A 23,209-nucleotide genomic window follows, 5' to 3' on the forward strand; every position below is an offset into this window, starting at 1 on the left:
TAGCCTGTGACGCGGCGCCGGTGTTCCGTGAAGCGGAGATCTGAAGAGAAAAAACTGCAACGTTGGGAGAGAAGCGCTAAGTAAGGAATAGAAATTGCCGAGGCGTAGGTGCTGGGGGACGCGTCAAAGATCATCCTAATATTTATGCACGCAAACTCACTGCGTGGGTCTGGGAGTTGGGCGGTGCTGTGTCGTCCAAAGTAAATCATTGTTTATCGGCTTTTTTTGCCAGAGCGAGGCGTAGTCTTGATGCCCTTTGCTTTGGGGTCTGGCGAAGGAACGTGCTGAAAGATATAAGGCCCCTGCCTCTTAAGCCGGAGAATCTTTGCTTCTTTGCTTCTTTGCTTCTTTGCTTCTTTGCTTCTTTGCTTCTTTGCTTCTTTGCTTCTTTGCTTCTTTGCTTCTTTGCTTCTTTGCTTCTTTGCTTCTTTGCTTCTTTGCTTCTTTGCTTCTTTGCTTCTTTGCTTCTTGCTTTTCCCCTCCCCTTTTCATCTTATATGTGGATAGGACTCAGGCCTTACTCTCTTAAGCGAGCGGATAGAAAGCTGCGTTAAAGGTTATTTCTGGTGACGAGACTGCCACAGCCTCAGAAAGCACCTCGGGGACGCTTTGTTCTGTGTGTTTAGTCTCACCCTGTCTTGGTTTGCCTGCCGAGCGCGGAAGTCGTTTCGGACGAGGGGCGCCTCTTCCTCCACTTGGATGCGTGCAAAACAGTTTTTCGTTTTGGAAGACGGGCGATGCTCCGAAAATCAAAACTGTTTTTATTTAGCTAGGTTTTCCCGTCGTCAGCGTGATTCCTTAGAAAAAGGCAGCGGCGAAGCAACGGTGAGCCGAGTTTTAGACGCGCCGACGATCTCGGCAACTTTCCGTAGTCTTGCCTCTTCCCGTATCGTTTTAGCAGTCCTTGTTGCCTTCTGCGTTATGCTTCTCCGCGATGACTCTGGCTTGCCTCGATGCTTGCTGGTGGTGTGGTTTCCAGGCTAGCGCCCGCTTTGCTTTTTGCTTTTCACTTTTCGCTCTCTTCCTTTATCCGTCAGACCTGTCCGTAGCATTTTGGTATGCTTCGAGGGACCGCTGCGCTTTCTGAAAGCTCATCTATTTGCCTTCAAAGAATTTTTAGTCTTAGCAGTCCTGCACATAACGCCTGTTCTGAAATACTGTGTTAAAGCGCTTGGTTTTTATCAAGCTTAGCATTTTAACCTGTAGCTTTTGCCTAATTTTGTGCCGAGAAATGTAGTTGGAGCTGTCTGTAATCGGGTTAGCGGAGGGGACTTTGAATTCTGCTAGAACGACTCGTTTAAGTACCGCGTGCATGTGTCTGTTCCTGCTGTCTCTGGCGCGGTGGCTTCTGGGCGGGCGGGAAGACACACCCGAGCCGGAGGCGTCACGACTCCAGTAAGGGTAGGGGAGACCTTGCGGGGTAGGAGACGTGCTGCCGCGAGCACCACCGCGGGAGCCCCGTCCGAGACGGCCGGCCGGCGCGAACGTTTGCCGGACGACGGTGAGGAGAACCCGAGGTAGGAGCCGCGGTGGCGGAGGTCGCTTTTGTGAGTAAATTCCAGAAAGCTCGAAAGCCGGGCAACCGGTAAGCGCCGGTGTGGGACGGGCCTTTGTGTGCTGACCGGACTTTGCTCATGCTGCTTTGTTACATAAACCTGTAATTATTTTTTTCTCCTAGAAGGAGCGTTTCCGGTTTTCTCTTCTCTGGGGCTTCCTCCGAACGCTTGCGTGGAGGCAAGAAGTAACATGAAGTTACTGGGTGCGCCCTCGGCACTGACCCGAGACTCCGTTTGCGTGTTCGTACCGAAGCGATTCGTATGCCATGTGGAAAGGCGGATGAGTTTATTCGCATGTTCCAAAGAAGCGATGTACGAAGTCGGACAATGTCAGGGGAGGAGGAGGAGGACACGAAGCTTCTGGGCGTATCGTCCTGAAACGTTTGCCTCGTTTTAAGAAGCGTGGGGAAAGGCAGGTAAGGTCTGTTATTCCGCACTCGCTTTGATGACGATGCCTTTGACCTGCTACATTTGGGCGAATCCCCGCACACCGTTCCCGAGCGCTTTTTTCTCCCTCGCGTGTCCAGAAACGCGTCCCGAGAGGACGCGCTCTGTGATTTTCCCGGAGACTGAAGCGAGGCCATTCAGTACGTCGGGTGGGGCGACGGACTAACCTACCCGCCGGCGGCGGGACCTGTCACGCGCTCCTTTTGCCCGGGCGTTCGATGTGTTCGACGCTTAACTGGGGCGACTGCTGTTGAGCGGTGCGGCGAGGCTCTGGGAGCCGCATTCCGAATTAGGTTTGCATCGACTTTCTGTTGATGCTTAAAAGAGTTTGAATAAGAGCTCAGCAATCGGGTGCTCGAGCTCCGATGTTAAACTTCTTTGTTCTTATCTAATCCTCCTTTGTCTCGTCAGGTATGGCATTAGGCATGTGCTGTCTCTGGGTGGTTTTTGGTTTGGGTTGTTGGTTTGCCTTTTTTTTTTTTTTTTTTTTAACGGAGGTTATTCTTGATTTACAGCGATCTAATATCGAGAGTCAGGCTCCAATTTGGAAGATATGCAAACTGTGGGATTCTTACGGGCTGTTACTAGGCGGCGTAGGTTTAAAAGAGGATTCGGTTACACTTATTTTATTTGGAGTTGCGGCGCATCGTTGGGAAGGGTTTTTTTTGTTTGGTTGGTTTGGGTTTTTAAAAAAAACCTCATTTCTCGCCAGTAGAGGAATAACACCACTGGAGTTGAAATAGCAGTTCCCGTATTTCGCTCGCCTAAAGCTTCTGTTGGTTCGAATCGTGCTGTCCTATTCTTCCAGCAGAGATGCGTGTCGGTTTTACGATAGGCGTCCAAATGCTCGATCGCACCTTAACCTTTTACTTCTGCGCGCTTGTGTGAGTTTCTTACGGAGTGAAGCGAAAAGCATAGTTACTCTTGCGGCTGGTGTCGATACTGAAATTCTGTGGCGTTAGTACGCACGCGGGCAGTACTGTCAGACATATACGGCAAACTCGATGCCCGAGAAGCGTTTGAAAATGAGATGTTGACTTGAGTCGTGTTCGAGTGCTTGGATATAGAACCGTATAAAAATCGTAACTTTGCTTTTGCCAATCTTGTCATTCCTTCGTACCTGCCGCTAGGTGCTCGCCTCTCGTGTTGACAGATGGGCGTATTCGAATCGCGTAATGGTATTTGTTACCGATCCCGAATTCGGCGGCGTTGGAAAGGTGAGCTTGTGCTCTGATATGAGATGCATTTTAGCGTTATGTTTAGAGCTTGATAACGATACGCCATGCGTAGTTTGTGGAAAACGTGAACGCCCCGTGCCGGAAAATGACGCGCGCTGGGTGCTGTACGGCGATCTGATTTTTCTAATTTCTGTCCTTGGGGTTGGAAACGAAGTCATTTTTGCGAACCGACGCGTTTACAAACCGTGAAAACGCCACGAGGCTTCTCTTCCTGCCTCCGGACGTACGAGGTAACACGGCGGTATCCGATGCCGTGGCGCTGGCAAGAGGGGCGAGGCCTTCGCGTCGTCGTAGGGGCAAAGCATGGGATGCTCTTGGCCTGAAACGCCTCGTGCTCTTTTCGCCCCAGTGCTCATTTCTTCCCACGGGCTCTGGCTGGCCGGGGACGCCTCTGCCCGCGCCGGCCGTGTCGGATGGTGACCAGGGAGGAAGCAGAGGGTGCCGGGCGCGGCCGGCCCTCGGGAAAGGCGGGCTGAACCGTGGCACGGACGGGTCAGCGTTCCTTCCGCCCGCCCCAGACCGCGCGCCGAGTCCGGCCGAGCCTCAAGATTCTCAAGGGGCGAAGTCTGAGCGCGGTTTGACTTGTGATTTTTGTTTCATTGTCGCGACAGTGCTATTTTACTGCCTTTGGAAGAGACTGGGCGGAGGTGGCAAGGGGAACGTCCCGCCGCCGCGTTCCCCGCCTGCCCTTGGGGACGCGGTTGGCGCTGGTGACCCAATGTCTCCCCCTCTGTTTCTGCCTGCGCACACGCGCTCTTTTCTTTGGGTGGCGGTTTCCACTTTGCTTTACCTCTTGCCTGCAGCTAAATGAGGAGGCGGTGCGATTGGCTGCTGATCACACAGATCAGCCGCGAGCGCTGGCCCTTGCACAGACGCGCGCCCGCAGCCCATAAAAACTCTGCTGGTCCACCATAGCGCCGGTCAAAGTGGGGAGAACTATGCCTCCGCCTCTCGCCAAACAGCAACCTGCGCCGCAGGGGGAATAAATAGCTTCGCTGCCGGCACAGGGCAGGACCGGCGGTGTATGCCGCAGCGCTTTCCTCCCCGCGGCTTTTTTCTGTGTGTGTTTGGGGTTTTTTTGTTTTTTGTTTTTTGTTTTTTTTTTTTTTTCTTTCCCCAAAAGAGGAAACCTCCTCTATGATTTTTACCACAGCCCCACGTGTTGCCGCTGGTAGCTGCAGCTACCTGAAACGAACTCCGCTGGGGCTCATGGTTTCTCTCGCTTGCGGGGGCAGCTAGGACGAGGGGCACTGCACAGCCTGACCGGGTTAGAGGGCCGGGATGGCCCCGTCAACCCGCTGGGTGCTGTGCCTGTGTCTGGCGCTGGGGGACGTGCCGAAGCCTTGCCGGATGGGGCTGCGGCAGCGCGCTGCCCAGGGGGGCGAGTGGGAGAGAGCCGCGGTAGGTGACTACGGCCCGGGGCAGCGGCAGCAGCCGGAGGAGCGGTGCTGGCCAGAGTGCCTGCAGTCGGGGGACGAGGTGTCGAAGCACATGCTGCGGTTCTACAACCAGTACGCTGGCTGTCTTGGCGGGCAACACAGTGCGTGGCTTCCGCCCGCTGGCAACAGGTGAGTCCCGCGGCGCTGGGCTGCGTGGGATCCCATGGGTGAAGAAGAGCATGCGGCGGGACCCCAGCCCCTTGGGGAGCGCCTGCACTGCCGCTCGCTTCGCCCCGGGCGTGCGAGCCTGCTGCGAGGGTGGCACAGCGGGGTCAGCGGCCGCCCCCGGCCGCAGAGCCTGGCCGGCAGTGAGGCTGGGGCTGCCAGCTCTAGCCGGCACACAGAGGCACTGGGCGGGTTGCGGTGGGCGCAGCGTGGGGCCGGTGCGGTGGCACCGCAGAGCGAGAGGAAGGGCTCTTGGTGGGGAGGTCTTAGCTGCTGCGCAGACGAAACTAGTTGCCTTAGCGGCGTGCGGGCAGAGTGTCGTCCGTTCAGCAAAAACAAAGGTAACGGACTGTTCGTACTCCTGTGCATGGAGCTAGCCCCGTGTGGCAGCTCTCTCGTTCCGCATAGTGTGCCGCGTATCTGTTTTCGTGCCTGGGGAACTAGACGTGAGGAAGATGATGAGTAAAGGGTTGGGAAAGTAATGCTTCCTGCAGCAACCCGTGCACGTTTTGGGATATGATGTTTCAGGATAAGGCGTTTTGTCTGGTTTCTGACTCACACCTGACTGCCCGGCCTCGGGAGAGAAACGCCGTGGCTGCGCACAGTATTTTCCTTTCGAGGTCGTTTGTTTCCGGATCCCCTCCTACGACCGTCACGCTCCTCGCCTGCTGATTTCCATCTCTGGTGGGCTTCCTTTTGTTCTTAATGTGGCCATGTCCGTTACATTAATACATTACGTTGCCGTGATACGTTATGTTGCCGTAATAGATTATGCGTCGTACCATCCCCGCCACCGTCACCTTCGGGAGATGGCTTTTTCTCCGCTTTGAGCGCAGCTTCCTCGAATGGGCCCGTTTCTCCCGTGTCTGCAGCCACGGGCCTCGTAGGAAATCTGCGGCGATTTCGTATGTGGTTTAACTGTACGCTTTGCGACTCGTTTGTATATTTTCCTGAGAAAGAGCCGTTTCTTTTCCGATGCGTGACTCTCAAACGCAGCCTTGAAACCTTTCCATCTGGGTTTTTCCCCGGAGGGCTTTGGGCTCTCCTCCGGCACGCGGGAACGGCCTTTCCTGGCTCTCCCGCGTAAGCCACCGGGCAAATTTTTGAGACCCTGTAAGATACAGAGCGTTGCGCGATGAGTTCCAGACCCGGGGCGGGGGGGTTTGTCGAAACTTGTCCCTGTTTCCAGTCCGAGCGAAGCGGTGTCCTGTATGGCGGCAGTCTTGGGAGGGACGGCCTGTGAGAACAAAACTAGGGCGTGATTGTAATTGGAAAGGAGTATTCTAGGAGCCATTAAAGGCGAGTTTCTCATTTTTGGTGACTTGTTTCTCCGGGTGGATTGGACGAGAGCCTCGGGCCTGTGCGGGTTCCTCTGAAGTTTCCTTATCCGCCCCGCTGGTTTATTAGCGGTGTGTCATTCGGGCCGGGTGTTTTGGCCTTCTGTTTTGATGAACATTCGTGCGATCGTCTACTCAGGCGAATTTGTTTTGCGTTAACCTCGCTAGATTACCTCATGAGGAAACTGCTTGGTTTGAGTCGCTCGAGAAGGGAACCTTCATCGATGACTGTGACAAAGCTGAGAGAAACCCCGGGCCCCGCGTCCCTTAGGAGCAAAGTAAGGGATGTACGTCATTCACGGTATACGCGGTTATGTTTCCTCACCCGTTCGCTCTCCTTGACTTAAGATTTGGGTGATCCGCACTGAAATCGGGAAACCATCTCTAAGGCGAACGGGCGGGATCGTAGGTTTGGCCTCTCGGGATCGGACCCGGAATTTCAATTCTATGGCTTCCGTTACTGCCTGTGTCACCGCGGTGTCTTGCGCGCGGATGACCTGTGCTCGCGGTCCCCGGTCGGTCGTGGGTTCTAGAGCCCGACGCTTCACCGGCAAAGAGTTCCGGCCTCTGGGGCACAGACCGTGCGCAATTTGGTTTTCGTACGGCTGGTCTACTGGAAGGAACGGTGGTCGCGAGGAGGAGCGGAGTCGGCTTTTTGCGTTCCCTTTGCAGATTTGCGTGTGCTTGATGGACGCGACCTCCTCGCTCGCTTAACTTTGGCTACCTTCCACGTTGCGTTTAGTTTTCGGACCCGCGGGGGTCTTTCTGCTTAAAATAAGAAACGGAGACACAACTTGACCTCCGCGTGGCACGTTTACCATGCCTGACGATGCGTAGTCGTGGTTTTTGTTTCATAAAATGCGCGCGAGAGATCCTGAGCGTGCCATGGCCGCTACTTCGAGTTCTTTGTTTCAGCGGACAACGGCTTTAATCGGAATGGTGGGCTTTCCGGTCTTTTACGTCGAGGTACTAGGTGCTACGTCCTTACCCGGTTTGCCGAAAGAATCCGTACGGCCGCTTCGGTGCTGAGCCCTACTGTCTTTAAAAAGGGAGCACCGGATCCCATAGTTGTCTTTTGCAAAATACTCTGACAAGGGGGGGGGGAAGCGGTTGTTGAGTAAGAACAAAGGCAGGAGAAAATTAAAAAGAAGTCGCTTCAGAAGTAATGTTCCCGTCTTGCAAGTGGTTCCCCGCTCCGAGCGACTTTTTGCGGCTAGGCTACCTACCTCTGAAAACTAAGCTTTATGGCGGAAACGCTGACCGGTTCTTAACCGCGTGCTGGCACGCCGATGAACGTGTTGCTATAAATGGTCTTCGTTAATGCATCCTTTCTTGCCCCGGGGGATAGATTTGGCGCTCTGTAAAGCCATTGGGGCATTCCCTACGAAGGCGAACCCGCCGCACATCAGCAGACTTGTTCCCGCTTGTGTGCGTCTGGAAAGGCCCCTTGTAAAGTGCGACGGACCTATTTGACACGGCCTTCCTAAGCCGCAACAGCGACCCAGGTCGCGCGCTTGGTTTTTCCGAGCCGGGATCCGGCCGATCCCCAGATGCCCGCGCCGGCCGGTGGCGACGGGTTTCGAGGCGCTTTTGTGGACCGAGCGATCGAAACGCTGTTCAGAGCCGTTCGTGCTAGTTGCAGGTCATCCGGTGAGGAAATACTGCCACCTACTGCTAGCGCTCGGTTTCGGGTGTCCGGTTAAATACCGATAGCTGCTTCTCAAGTTCTGGCCTTCAATCGAGCTATCTATTCCTCCCGTGTCCGTTTCACGCTACCTCACCTTTCTTTGTGCACTAAAGCAGCTAAGTTTTGCGTTGTGCTATGACATGCTGGTTTAGAACAGATGGTGTCGCTTAAGCGGAATCCTTATTCCGTTAGACATTATTAAAATCAAAACTCGTCGTTTGTCGTAGAGCAGCGGTTTTAAGTAATAATTTCTTCAAGAGGTGCTTGCGAGGTGTCCTAAATTCCGGTTCCCGAGACTGATGTGCTTTGCGCGCCGCCAAATTCCACGCTACCCTTAAGATACTGGCGCTCGCAAACCGAGCACGGGTCGGGCCGTCCCGCGCCCTTTGCGCCAATGTAAGGAACGGCTGGTTTTGGCTCGGGGCCTTAAAAACGTGATTGAATCCATGGAAAATCCGGTTCCCCGGGCATAAGCGATAGCTAAAAATCGCATGGGTTCGGTATGTCGCCTTTCAGCTATCAGGAACTCAGCCCACCGATCCGTTGTCTGGTCCGGCGCGCGTCAAGGAAGCCGGCTTCCGTACGTGATTCGGCCATCCCCCCTCTCTCCCTCTCCCCGACCCCATTTTTTTCCCCTAATTTCACAAAGCGACGCGCGTGACTTATCGGGAAGAAGGGTTTTGTGTTTGTCCTGAATCCCGATCGCTGTTTGCCTTAACGTGTCAGTTAGATCATCGACAAGGGAAAAACCTTCAGAGGAAGCAGCCGCTCGGATCGTAGGGGATGGGACGCGGAGGGAGAGTATGGTCTTTCGCCAGACTCACCCGAATGGTGTCCGCGGTCGGGACTTCGCAGGCCAGAAGCGCAGACCGTGAGGCCGTCAAAAATCTTTGAGGTGCCGGTGCTGGGGGAAAAAAAAAAACCCCCACAACGTGGGGAGAAAACCCTTAAGAAACCCCCTGAAACTCTTCTCAAATTCCATAAGCTATAACTTCTCTTCCACCTCCGGAGAGGGATTTGACGTGCCGCAATTTCCAAGAAGCGCGTTTGACTCCCGGTTCCCTTGTTTTCTTAACGGGTCGGGTCGTTTCAGGGCTTCGAGGGGGGGCTGCGGACCCTACCTGTGCTTTGCTATGTTAGATTTTTCCATACAGCTTGGTTTTATAGCCCTCGATAGCACATTAACGTTTGATGCCATTTTCTCTTGTCTCTGAAAGATGGGTGTGTCGGCGGTCCGAGCCAGAAATTTTAAAACAAACATTACGCCTTGCCCCCGGTCCTTTCTGTTGCGCCCTACCGTGGCATTAAAGCGGTCGGCCGTCCCCTTCTGCAGATCGGCCCGTGTTAGGAGCGTGCCTTTGGGTTTCCGCGAGATACCTGCGGTCGGGTCGACTTTGCCCGTTTCCCCCGCCACGGAAACCCGGCCGTCTCCCATGTCCGTCGCGATCGATACGGCGACGTCCCGACCGCAAAGAAGCTTTGTCCTTGGGTTGTTTCACTCGGCGTAGAGGCGGGAGGGTGCTTTCTGCTGCCGCCCACCTCCCACCCCCAGCAAAAAACCCTCAATGACTCGAGACCCGTTGGGTCATCTTTCTTACGGTTATGGGCGTTGCTCTAGTACTGTCCGCCTACTTTCAGGTATACTAGTAAATGCTTTCTATTTCTCTTTGGCTTGAAAATCAACAAGACGTCCTGAGTCGAACAACGCAAGTTACGCGGCGTAATCGACACGGTCCCGGGCCTGACTGTTCTAGAGGGAAATTTTGGTCGCGCTCAGCGTCTGACTTGGCCGGAAGGCTGTAGGGCTGGCTCGCACGCGTCTTTAGTCGTTATAAACAGTGCGTCATCTCTTTCTCCAGAGGTGACATCTGAGCCTTAAGAACCGCGAAATGGAGTTTCTATCCTGCCGTTTGTTCTGCCCGCATCTTTAGGGACGAGCCCCGTTCCTTCTTCCTGTGCCGGGCCGCTCGTCGGCGACTTAATGCTTCCTCGCGTGCCTGATTCTGACCTCGCCGTCGCGAAGACCCGGTCGCGGCGGTGGAGGTCTCTGACTGTTCGAGAGGCCGATAACTTGATCTTACGGCAACAGAGGAACCATTAGTAGTGAGAAGAAGCGTCCTGCGTAACGCGGTGTTTCCGGCCGTCTTTTCGTTTTGCTTTTGAAATACGTCACGCTTCGTACGTTCGCTTATCTGTTTGGCGTCCCGACGCACGTAGGTAGCCGTACCCGACGTTATGTGGTTTTGGATCTCTCTTTAACGGTCTCTTTGACGTCTTTGAAGTTAAAAGTAAATGCTGCGCCGGCCCCAAAGTCCCTGTGTCGCAGACGAGGCCCAGATTGTGGCGCAGCGGAGGGCGTAAAGGAGCCGGTCGGGCCTTTTTTGTGCCCAACGGCCTGGCGATCGGAGCTTAAGCCGCTTTTTCAGCCGGAAAGCCGGCGGCGACGCCGAGAATCGCGCCCCATTCGCATCCGGGCTTTTCCTCGCCGCCGAGTTCCGCCTCGGATGGCCTAGGTGACTAGGGCACACGATCTTGTCCTTCCAGCCAAGCCTACGGCATAGCACGATCGTGGAAGTTTCCGGACCATCCGATGCCTCGCAAAGCCAGCGGGAACCTTTCTCGGGCTTTGGGCGGTCCCGGGCCGCGTTCGGCGCCATCGGCATCCTGACGATCTCGGACGAAGACGGCCGATCCTCTGGTCGGGACCGGGCGGCGGTAGTTGTTTAAGTGCGTTCGGAGAGGGAGGGGGTCGGAACCGTCTCGGCAACAGGAGAGCGGGAAGACCTTACCACGGCATTGCTCAAATTTCTGGATGACGGGTAACAAAGTCGTCGGCGCCTCCGTTGTTGAGCCGCATTCCCGCCAGATAGTTTGTTTCCCCGAGTTGGAGCAGCGGTGGGGAACGCGCCAGCATTTCTGGCCAGAGACGGGTATCGCAGGGAAACCGGATGGAAAGCGCGTGATTCGCGGTTGCCGGTTGACCGGCTCAGTTATTTTGCCCGATGGCGGCCATCACGTATGAGGGCGCCCGTGCAGCCACGGGGGGGCCCTCCCGTCAACTCTCGAGGTTCGCAAAGGACCCCCTCAAATTCTAAACTCCTCCCTGTGGAGGAGCCTAGGCGTGGCCAGGTCTCGGTCCCCCGGACTCAGGTGACAGTTTACATCTAAAGGACTTGGCCCGTAGCCGCTTATCAGAGTTGACGCGTACCCGTCGGAGCCCCCGAAAGGACTTGTGCTGAGCTTAGGGTATAACCTCGATAGCTGCCTGTTCGGTCCTTCCTCTGTAACGTTTTGAAACGCCCATGTTTTTATCTAAGTGCTGCTTCTTCCAGGGAGCCCCGACAGCCAGGAGATGTATGTTTTTAACTTGACGTCGCTCGCCGAGTCCGAAAACGTCTTGTCGGCTTGGGTGTATTACTACGTTGGCCGTCTGCCACGTGCCGAGCGGAACCGTTCCCGATCCGGAAGCTGTTCCGGACGCAGGAAACCTGACTTTCGAATGCATCTTTCGGTTTGGACCTTTCCTTCTGGTGGGACCTGGACTCGGACCCCGGGATGTTTCCTTGTAAACGTCTCCACTGCTTATCGGAACGTCCTTTTCTGGCGGCGGAAGGATATCACTCGGCTCTTGCGCGAAGCGAAACGGAACCACGAACTCGTGATCGCTGTCAAAACGGATCCGACTGGCGGTCGTGCCTGGAAAAGGACGCCTTTTCGCTACGAACGCTACCTCCTGATTTATGCCGACGATTCTGCTATTTTGGAGCCGGGCGGCATCGTCTCCGGGTCGCGAGGGCGCCGTCGTCCTCCGGCGAGGCTCTCCCCCTGGCCGGAAGACCACAGGGCGAGCGGCCTCAGGAAGCGGCCGCAGTGGCCAAAACGCTCCGCAAACGTTCTCTTGCCATTGTGGAAGGAGCTTCCGGGAGCCTAGCACCCACACGATGAGGACGAGAGGCAGGAAGACGGCAAATCCAATGAAACCTTTAGGCTGCGGTTAGTGGAGAGAGCGAAGAGTAAGAAAAAGCCGAGGAAGAATCGTCGCCGTGAGAGCCGGGCGCTCCGGTTTGACGAGCGAACGCTGAAGAAGGCGAGGAGGCGGCAGGGGAACGAGCCGCGGCATTGCACCCGGCGCTACCTCAAGGTGGGTTTTGTAGACGTCGGCTGGAGCGAGTGGATTATTTTCCCCGAGTCCTTCGACACCCATTACTGCTCGGGGGAATGCCGGTTCCCGATTCCAAAGGTACCATCTTGATCGTTTCTTTTGCGCCGTCCGTCACCGTAAGCTACGCGTTTTCTATCCCGCGTCGGTAAAAGGCGGCCGGTCGACCCGTCTGCGTTCGCGCCTAGCAAATAAGGGCTGTCTCTGTCTCGTGATGCGAGCGGCGGCCTGTGAAAAGACGGGCTCGTAAAGGCAATCAAAGAAAGGTCGCGCGGTGTCCGGTTTTTGTCTGGAACCCAAGTCGCCGCTATATGTTTCGAGACCGGCCTTTACAGCACACAAATGTGTCATTTGCCCAGCTGGATGCGCACCATGCGAGTTGGTTCTGGAAAACCGCTTGATAGGCGGCTGCTGTTCGTCCTCAAAGGAGCCTCCGCCGCTGGAGATTCTCTTGTGCTGTTCTCTGGTTTTTACGAGGTTTTTTTTTTTTTTTTGCGCGAACACAGTACACGGTTGTCGAGCCGGCAGAATTCGAGCGCCTAGGTCGAAAGGAGCGCGGAAAAAGAGGCCTCTCCGTCTCGGCTCGTCCCGTAAAATACTTTCAAAAGGTGAGCCTGCCGCCTTCCCTGGTCGACCTTCCCGGCATACCGATTACGTTTGTCACGCTACCCTGACGACCCCGGTCTCCTGCCGGCGTGTCGATCTCCCTCTGGCCAAAGGAGTTTTACGGCTTAATCGCAGCCCGCGCGCAGCTTGATTCGCTCGGAAGGAGTCTGCCTCGTCCCGTGGGCACGCCTCACTGCCAGCTCCATTGCCCGGGGTGTTTTCCCGGGATGGCGCGTCCTGCGGAGAGCCCGGGGCTGTCCTCAACTGGACGCTAGAGCCGAAATGGCAGAGCGACGCTCACGTCCGGCCGCCGAGCGGACCTGACCCTACAAGTGTTTGCCGCTGCCGGCTCGGAGCGGAAGATGGATTTTTACGGCTAGTCCGTGGCGGGGTCTCTGCAGGGCTCTTCCCCAAAAAACTGGTTTTGTTTTAGAGGACGCGGGTCTGTTGCAACGTGGGCGCGGTTACCTTTTCTGCTGTACGTTTGTCTTGCGGACCTTGAAGCCATGTAACCACGCCACTATCCAGAGCATAACGAGAGCTGTCGGGGTCATCCCGGGCATTCCTGAGCCTTGCTGCATTCCGGACAAAACTTCTTGTCTTAGTATTTTATTCTTCGACAAAAATAAAAACGTCGCTCTTAAAGTGTACCCCCACATGACAGCAGAGTCCTGCGCGTGCAGATAACGTCTCCGGAGACCCTTTTGAAACGCTGAGGCGATCGCTTGCTGTCGGGGGGAAAGTGTTGCATGATACCGACTGTTTTTGTTTGCGCTGCTGCTGTGTTTGGATAGAAAAAAAAAAAGCCTTAAGAAATCCAACCAACGGCATGGATTTCACGCCGCGATTCCAAGGAAGAAGAACGCGAGTCTCGGCCACTGGGAGGAACCGGTTCCGTCGAGATCACGAGACCAAAGGGGAATTTGCGGGCGACTCATCGAGGCTGCCGGATGGATGCGCCGGTCTATTTTTGTATGAAATTGGGGAAGCACCGGCCGTTCTTTTTTGTCTCCTTTCTTCGGGCAAGCGACGGTGAGGCAGACGAGGAACGTGCTGGTTTTTGGTTCAAACCACGGCTTTTCTGCTTTGGGTTATTGAGGACCATGACGAGAGAGAAAAATAAACCTGAAGTACCGAGAGCCTCGGTCGATCCTACTTAGACGCGCGTCTCCTCGGCACGATGCGTTGCGGACTGTGCGCCTGCCTCTGTTTTCACCGAAGCGCGCTTAGAGATTCTGCGTGCCGGACGTCGGCGCCCTCGGCGGCGAGAACCCGGAACGCGTTGCCGTCGCGCCCGGCATTGAGGTACGTCCGAGGCGAAGGCTTTTCGTCTGTGCCGCCGTGGAAACTCGTCAGGCCCCGAGCGCGTAGTCAAACGGAAATGTACTCGCCTGTCGTCCGCGAGCGAATTTCATGTTGGGACTCGAACGTCGCGATTATTTGTCGCGTGATGCTTAGCCGTATGGCCTTCGATGTGATTATCGGCTCAAAACCGCCTCCGGTGGGTGAGTTTTGATCGTTACGTGTTATTTAGATAGTAGATCTTGTTGTTGTTGTTGATATATTATTTTTTTTTTTCCTCACATCTGTTTGCTTTTACTCTGAAAATGAAATTTTTTGTACCTGCGCAGTCCATTTAAGATGTCTCGCTAGCGGGTTTTGCACAATAAAAACGCAAAACCTTCTTTTGGTGACTTTGCCCTCTAAAACCTTCAGCAGAGAAGCTACGAGTGGGAAATGAACTGTTTAATGAACCTCGGGCGCGGTCAGGAAAGGCTCATTCCGTGCCCGAGCAAACCTTCGCGGAACGGCTTCCTGTGGCGCAATCTACAGCAGGGCCATGCTTTTTAAAGCGCTTTTGGCCTGCGGGAGGGATGTCGCGATTTGCACGGAGAGCACGCGTCGACTGCCCTTTCCGTTAAGTTAACTTTGTAATGGGTTCTCTGATGTATCGTATGATAAGGGCAACTCCTCCGAGTGAATCGAGTTATCAGAAAGAGTTCCATTCTCGCCTTTGGAGACGACCGCCTTTCCCTTGCACGCACGCGTCCCTTTTCACACCTTCATAGCTATTCCAGGCTGGCGTAAAAACGCTTGGGTGTCGGTTTACGCATTGGGTCGCCGGCGCATTTACTGAGCGACATGCGGAGGCGCCCGGGGCACCTTTTCTGCCTATTGCTGTTTGCCCGCGTGGACCCGTTGCAGAGGCGTCCCGACAGCCGGCGATTCCTTCGCGGGACGCGTGTCGCCTTCGGAGCTGAGGGAGGCGCTCCTATCGCATCGTGAGGTTATTGAAGGGCCCCCTGCGCTTTCCCGAGTCAGTCTCGGAGAGGAGCCTATTCGCGGCCAGGTCCGGTCTTAGTTGCGGACTCGCTCGACGGTTTACTATCGAAGGGGTGTGCGTGAAGCCGTTCGTCAGCGCCGACATTCGCCCGTGAGAGGCCTCTGAGGGACTTGCGCCGAGATGGTTTTGCCCCGTCAGCCTAGGTAGGTCGTTTGTTAAAGCGACAAGTTTGGAATCGCTGTCTATAACTGCACTTGCCGCAAACGTTGAGCCCCTCTCGACGGTTCAAAGCTTTTGCTAACTATACTTTTCTGGGACGATGTCTGACATGGTGATGGGTGCGAGTCTTATCGAAGAGTCATACGCGCTCGTGCAGGAGCAGGGTCCTGGCCCATCGACTCGTCCGTACAGTCAGAATTTTAGTCCTCCAAACCGACGATTCTACACGCTCAATTTGTACTCCCAGCGCAGAGAGACCGAGCCCATTACCTCGTCACGTGCCCATCGGCTCTTCCCGTCGCGTCGTTGATTGAGTAGAGGGCGGCAGCGGTGGGAACCGAAGCCTTCCTTGCACCGAACCGTACGGCTCCTATAGAGCTTGTCCGTGAGAAACGGCGTGTCTTCTCCTGGGCGCCTTTATCGAACCTTCCCTCCTCTCCTGTCGGGGCAGTAGCGTCCCTGTTTTTTGGCGTTCTCTCGTACTTCTTTACAGGTCAAAATTTTGTTTCTCCGTGTCTTTTTATCGCGTTTCCTGTTGCCCTTCTTCCTTACCGTCCCCCTGCCCCGTGCGTCCCGTATCTTGTTGCTTTTTTAAATTTCCTTTCGAGGTCTACTTTCATCAGGGCGTCGCAGTTTCACCTGGGCCGCTCTTTTCTCCCCCCGCCCCCTCCCGGCGGAACGAGGAAGAGAATCGGAAGAAACAGGTAGAACTCGTGGGTTTGCATAAGAACAGTTTATTGAGACGGCAAAGGGAAAGAAAAACGACAACAACGAGACTTACAACCAATCGTACGTGGCGAGCGAAACGCGACGCCATTCGGTCGTGGCGGTTCCTCCTCCCCGGCCGCAGGCCATCCCGGGTGCGTCCCATCTCTCTGGCTGCTTCTCCTTCCCTGAGAGCCTTTTCCGACCCCGTCCTCCGCGCAAGCTAGTATATGGGTCCTTTGTGCCCCGGAGGCGCGTTTCAGCTAGCAAGGGTGCTTCGCGCCCCTTTTTTCACCTCAAAACCCTTTGAGGCCGCGCCCGTCGCCCCGGTCCTTCCTTTCGGTGTGCCTCCCTCGCGTCCCCCGAGGATGTCCGGGCTTCGCTCGATTCCCTTTTGAGTTCGTCGCGTCCCCGAGACTCCTTAGGCGCCGCTCTCGCCCCCCGTGACCGCGCCTCTCGTTCGGTCACAGCCTTTTCCGCAGACGTCGTCGTGCTCTGGAGCGATCTTTTCTTTTTCTGTCTTACGGCGTGTTTCTCTTTGGTACCCGGTACCCTAAAGATCTCTGGTTTTGGTCCGGATCTCGTCTGGCATTTTTTGGAGGCGTCTACGGCCTCCGTCCATTTCTGTTGATGGCTCTCCTGTGACGCTTTTTGCCGCATGCTGCAATTCGACTGTCGTTGTAGCTGCTCGAGGTTTAATTAGGCTCCTTCATAGAGTTTCTGATACGTTGCTTTTATTTCCGTGGCTTTTTGGCCTTTTCCGTTCTTCACGACTCACCCGGTCCCATCGAGGAGACGACCGACGTTCAAAAGAGGACTGTAACGCAATGTTAGCAATGGATAGGGGCTGACGAAGGGCCCTCGAAGAGCAGCAGTTTGCCGGGAACTCATCAGGGCTATTGCGGGGGCCCCGAGGATTCGCCGTTGTAACGAAAACGAGGAGATGAGGCGAGGCAAACGTCTGCTTACCCGCCAGCTGCCAAAACTAGCTGCCCAAACCTAACCTGCCTTCATTAAAATACAATTATATTGTGAGAAGAGATGCCCCTCGATACGTTAAAGGATTGAGACGCGCCCTGCTGAGCCCTCGCGCGCACCCTACGTGTGGCCGCGAGACGTCCCGTCGCGATCTTCCGCGAAGTCAACCTCCTATTCTGAAAGGCGTAAACGGGCAGTGCGCACAACCGAGGCGCGCCGCCTTCGCCGAGTTGCCGCCCGTCTCCGCCCCGTGCGTCGATGGGCCCTCGGCGCGCCGGGCAACGGAGAGTTCCTTTTCGGACCTATGGCGGGAGCGTGTCGGAGAGGCCGTCCAAGTCCCCCAAAATCCCGTGCTGTTTAGCGGCAACAATTTACTTGGCAACCTAAACTTATTTAAAAAAGAAGTTCCTATGGGTGTTTCTATGTCCTTTTTTTTTGTCTTTAATATTACCGGGGACATATTTCAGGTATAAGGCAGGCGGTACGCACGGTCTCACTAGAAACGATGCCTAGACTTTTTTTGATTTTTCTTAAATAGTAAGCAAAGGCACCTTTTTTTTTGATAATAGCATCTATATTGTATTTAACAAACAGTTTTCCTAAGTGGCTCCTTTTCTTACGTAACTTAGCATGATACTTATCTTGTTCTATCTACATCTTTGAAGAATTAAGTTTACTTACTTACTTGGTGACATCACCCACGCGATACATGCCTTAACAGCTCTTCCGGACCGGGTCCATTAGTCTGAGCGGGGCCCCATACAGCCTAAACTTAAGGCATGCAGGAAAACTCTAGAGTTCTGCTCTGGCCGCTTTTATGTGTTCTGATGGTCAGCCCCTCCCCTTTCCAGGTGATCGTGGGGAAGGGTGGTGGGTGGGGCCCAGGGTATATGAGCTCCAGGCGTGGGAAGGGGGAGTTCATTCTTCTGCCTGTCTGCCTGCTTTGGGTGTTGGTTTTCCACTGGTTCTTTTGTTTAGCATAGTTTTAGAAAAGCTTTAGTTTTTTGCATTAACATTGTGATGTTTAAATGAGAATACGAGAGTAGCGCTTTTGGTTTTGGATGTGGAGTATCCCAGTCAGAGCTGCTGCAGATACCCAAAGAAAGAGTTACAAACTTCTCCCCGAAGGAGCCCCAGGCAGGATGTGTGGCTTCTTGCACAGTAGAGTCTATGCTAGACCAGGTTTGTTTGGTGGTATTCGTTACTCTCAGGGGGCTGGAACAGTAGGGTTGGTGAGTTTTGTATCCTGTATGATGTGCTGATGCTGGAGTGTTTGGAGAAAAACTACGGCTTATGGGAAGGAGTTACATGGAAAAATTTTTCAGAGTGTTACTTTTGGTCAGAGACCCCGCACTGGAGCATGGGAAGAGCATGTGGAGTCTGTGCCCCCAAACAGGTAAGAGCTGGGGCAAAGATGTCTGCTGAGGTGATAGTGATCTCTGTTCATTGATGTTGCTGGGAGGAGGAGGAAGGGAAATTAAGAGTAGAGTTGCGTGTAGGAAGAAGGGAGGGGTGTGGGGAAGGTGTTTTAAGATGTAGATTTAGTTTTTTGTTTTACTGTTTCTGATTGGATTGGTGACAAATGAAGGCAATTGCCCTGAGTTGACTGTTTTTTGTCCATGATGGTAATAGGCGAGCCATCTCTTTCCCATTGTTATCTTGGCCTGCATGTCTCTTGTGATATTTCTTGTCCTCCGTCCGGCTGAGGATGGGGTGATAGAGTGACTTTGGGGGGTGCCAGGCAGCAGTGGTGTGTCAACCTGCAGCAAGGTTTAGGGGCTTGTGAGCTAGTTAAATAGCATGGTTTTTTATTTCAGGCACAGAGTATTTTACTTAAACACCTGATTTCAAGGTAGATAGAACCTTTGGGTTTTTCACTAGATAAGTAACTGTGGAATAGGGGCTGTGAAACAGAAACTATAGAATCAGGTTGAGATAATTAGTTTGTAGCTCAAGTAATAGGTAATGAAGCTAACTGACCATGGCAAGGTACAATGCTGCTATGTTTCATGTACAGTCCCTACCAAACTGAACAATAGGTTTGGAGATGTTAATCTTACAAAGTAAGTTGTTATGGACAGGTGCATTCACAGGAATGATACAGCACACACCCGCAAGAAGAGGGTCATGCGGCGGGCACGGGTGCGAGACCACTGATGATCGCCAGACACCCTTGAGGACCACGGACTCAAATCACTGAGCATGCGTGATGGGGAGGAGAATATGGAAATGGACTCTAAGAAATGTTTATCGTAGGACTGTCCTTTCTGAGAAAAACAATGAATATGTATGTTTTGATCCTACATACCCTGTGTGTTGGCGATCACTTGGCATGCACGTTGGGTGAAGCTATCCCCCGTGCATCCAGCGCTGCAATAAAGAATGCCTGCGTTTAAACACCACATTGGTGTTAGGAGGTTTATTCCCGGATTTCGGTGACAGATTGGCTGCTTGCCATGCAAGCTGCCGCTATCATCTCTCTTAATAGGTGGGATAGAGACGTTATCTAGTTGGAGTTAGGGTGAGAGCTCCGTGCACATAAGTAAAGGAGTTTGAGCCCTTCTCAAGGAAGTAGCGGCAACGTAAGGCGTCAAGTCTTTTAGGGGAAGGGACGGCCTGTCGCTCGCGGAGGGCCGCGTCATTCTGGGAATGTCGGCGGTTCGTCGCGGGCCTGTCGTAAGTGTCCAGATTGGCTTTTTTTCATGGGCCTGTAGAGGATTCCCAGGTTGGAGGTAAGATGGAAGATGGGGGTTGCTGGTGGAAGGTGGGGAGCGGTGGACGTGGGGGAGTTCGGGGGCTCGAAAGCGGAGAAGGAGCGAGGCGCCTTTCCCGACAGGTCGGGAGAAGGGCTGAGGGGTTCCTTAAGTTCTGGGGCTGCGGGATGCTCGGGAAATAGAGGAAGCTTTCTCAAGCCTTAGTCGTGTTTGTGTTGAGAAGAGGAACCTGAAAACTGGTGTGATGCTGACTGCAGCCTCTATTTTGTCTTTGGTTTGTTTTTTTGATAGCTGATGACGAGGAGGATCCTGGCAATTACGGAAGGGTCTTGGCTAGCCCTCGTGGGGCGAAGCCACGTGCCTACGAGCGGACTGAAATGGCGAGGTGTCGGCGTCTAATGGAAAGTCTGAAACGGCAACTTGATTAAGTGCTTAGGTTTTGGTTTTTCAGGTGTTGTGTGGGCCACCCCGGGGCTCCGGACAAACATTTGAAATGAGCAGGGGCGGTAACGAGGAGGACTGTGATTTTTCACGAGCGTGACGGCAGCTTGGTTTCTTGTGGCGTCCGGATGTGACAAGGGACGGGTGCCTGTAGGGAATGGGTGGGGGTGCGGTCGTGCATGGCCCTTAGGAGGAGGGGCGTGTTGTAGGACAGGTTGCCATTGACCTGTGTGGTGGTCACTTTGGGCACGGTTTGCTCTTTCTTTATTTTTTTGCAGATGATGAAGAGGAACCGGATGGCTACGGGAAGGTCCCGGCCAGCCTTTGTGGGGCATAAGCCACGTTTCCAGAAGCAGGCTCTAGAAGGTGAGCTGTTAGCATTTAATGGCAAAGTACAAAACAGCAACTTCATTAAGCGCTTGCCTTTTGGCTTTACTATGAGTCGCGTGGATCCTGTTTCCCCCTTGATGAACACTCGAGACGAGCTGTGGCGGTACGGAGGAACCCGAGGCCCGGGGCTTCTCACGGGCGTGACGGCAACTTGGTCTGTTTCGGCTTCTCGTACGCCGGTAGCGACGATGGCCGCAGGTGCATTTTGCGAAAGCGACGGGCGAGCGTCGTGCCGTGATCCGTGTGGTTCGTGGAGCGGGAGGTGCCTATCGACATGCGTGACGCAGGCTCCTCGCTTGGTTATCTCTGTTGTCTTGATCCTCGACGCTGACGAGTAAAGTGGTGACTATGGGAAGGTCACGGCAGCTGATAAGGCAATTTTTTCGCAAGGATGGCTTTGGACCTATGGTCTCAAAGGTAAGTTAATGACCTGTGCTGGGGAGCAGCAGGATAGAGGGGATAAGGTAGGGCATTGCGGGGAGAGGTTTTAAAGTCGATGTTGGGGAGGGGGCTCTCTGGGAGAGGTCCTCTTGGGGTGGGTCAGGGGAGTTGTTGGCCCTTCTGCGGGAGTCCAGTACTGACAGTGTGGTTCTAGCCTCTGTCTAGATCCTTGAATAAGGCATTTTCTGTGTCATGGATCTTGTTGCGGTCTCGACATCCTTGAGCTTCTTTGCTTTCGAGGAGCACGTCATGCTCCAGGGCGATGTCTGTAGGGTCTCCGATGCGCTTCCTCGTAGGTAGTGGCGACTGGGTGCTTCTTCGCTCTAGTTATGAGCATCGAGCGCGGATAGGTCTGGCGTCTTGCAAGCTTCCGGTCTCTCGTGTTTTGCTGTGTCATTTCCGGATGTGTCGGTGGCTCTGTTCTGTTTACCTCTGCTTCCTCAGAGTGGGATATGATCCCCGCATCCTTACGTTATCATGTCTCAAAGCCAGGATGACTGTGTGTCCATCATTTCGGTTTTTATGGCTCCTTCTTATCGCGGGCCATCGTGTTCGGGTCGCTTTCGGGGCTGCCCTAGAGCTTCCTCCCCGTTGCGGCCACACGGGCCATCTTATTTGAGAGCTTACCTCGTCTGGGAGATGTTCACGTTTCCGAGGCTTCGTTCGTGTTGTTGTCGAGGCAATGCGTTTGCGCTGTTTTGTGCAAGGTTGGTGTTTCCATGTGTTTGTACCTTTGGTGTGGAGCTGCCCTGCCCGCGCCTGCAGAGTCAGGGGTGGATGGTGTATACACTAAGAGTCCATGATCAATAGGTCAATGATGCCTGATGGTTTAGGGAAAAGTTGTAGAGTTGCTTTACATTGAGCAGCTGTGGTCAGGCTGCATAGGAGGTCATTTCTAGTGGGTTATCTGGAGATGCCGGGAGACACAGGGGGGACGGGCGCAGTTCAGTTGCGGTGCGGCAGATTGACTCGCAAACGGGGTGGAGATGGGAATGCCTGGGACTCTCATGTTTAGTTGGCTGGAATTTTTTGTTTGTGTTTTTTTAAGTGGCAGTGTGCCATTGGATTCTGGGGGCTATACCTAAATGGAAGAGAAAGCCCTCGGGGATTCTCGACGTGTTGTTGTGGATGCAGCTGACAAGTTCGCTCGCTTCTGTTGAGCTGCGGCGAGACAGGATGTGTACTACAGAGCCCCACAGGAGGCGAGCGGAGTACCCTGAGAAGGAGGGTCGGCAAGCCCTGTCGAAGCTGAGATGGCACTATGTGGCTGTATGACAGCCTGAGGGTTGGTTGTGTTCTGGTCGTTTGTATTAAGTTAAAGTTGTGAAGCGAGCAGCGGAGGGGCATGTTGCTGTAGGAGCGGACTCGGGCAATGTAAGTGGTGACCTTTGGGCCCGGGCAGCGGTTAGTTTTTTCTGGTGTGGAGTCATAGGGGAAGTTACCGGTGTCCCTTGTTTCTGTTAAATAGGTGGTGAGCAAGCCTTGGCTGTGGCAGTCTGAAATGACTGAGGCTCGGCAGGTGAGTGTTAGATGTAACGGAGCAGTTGACCTTAACAACTGCAGACGGGCTGTCCTTTCGGGTGGTTGCTCGAAACCGGCATTTGGCTTTGTCTTGCAGGTTTTGGCCCACGCCTCGGAGGGTGCGAGCTGCCCATGCACAAGGGGTCTGAGAAGGTAAGGTTGGTCGTGTTGGTGTCTAATAGGAAACTGTGATATGGCCCTTGGGTTGATGATGTGCCTTTTGGTTTTACAGGTGCTGTGGGAGACCTTTTGGGTGTGGACGAGCATCTGAGGTGAGCTGGGGCAGTAAGTGAGGAGGCTCACAGGGCTGGAGATGTTTGACTAGTATTTTATTAACATGGTGTGGTCCCCTCAGGTTCCCCCCCCCCCCCCATGATGTCACCAGGGTCTGTGCGGAGCAGGGGCAGGTGAGTGGAATGCCCCAGCCTTTCAGAGGAGGGGAGTGTTGTGGCAGAGGTCCCCTCTGACCTGTGAGATGCTCACAGGTGGCTCTGGTTGGCTAGTTAGTGTTGTAATTGGTGCTGATGAAGGGGCACCTGGTGACTACAGGAAGCTCCCTGTTAGTCTGGGTGGGGTGAAGGTACATAACCACCCGAAGTCTGATCAGGTGGGGTGGTGCTGGTGGTGGTGTGTAATAGCCAATATTATAAGTCTGGTCATCCAGTTTCAGTTTTGGGGTGTGTTTTTTTTTTAGGTGGTGCGATGCTCCTTTTGGCTCGGGAGGAACCCCGGAGGCGAGGTGGGGTGGTACCCAGTAGGATCGTGGGGCTGGTGCCTTTTCACTAGCTTAACTGGAGCTTTGTCTGTTTAGGCTTCCGAGGTGCCCGAAGCGATGATGCCTGCGGCGTCAGTGTCTAGAAGGCAGAGGTGAGTGGATTGGTA

The 23,209-nt window shown here is 54.2% G+C and overlaps 1 protein-coding gene across 1 annotated transcript; it reads left to right on the forward strand.

Moving 5' to 3' along the window:
- The first annotated feature begins 4,522 nt into the window (after positions 1-4,522).
- BMP3 (bone morphogenetic protein 3) lies at positions 4,523-13,321 on the forward strand. The gene is given in 4 exon segments (XM_054825308.1): positions 4,523-4,761; positions 4,763-4,809; positions 11,202-12,110; positions 13,131-13,321. Coding segments are annotated over 4 exon segments (1,386 nt in total).
- The last annotated feature ends 9,888 nt before the right edge of the window (positions 13,322-23,209 follow it).

The sequence above is a fragment of the Grus americana genome, chromosome 4 (genome assembly GCF_028858705.1).
Source record: "Grus americana isolate bGruAme1 chromosome 4, bGruAme1.mat, whole genome shotgun sequence".
NCBI lineage: Eukaryota > Metazoa > Chordata > Aves > Gruiformes > Gruidae > Grus > Grus americana.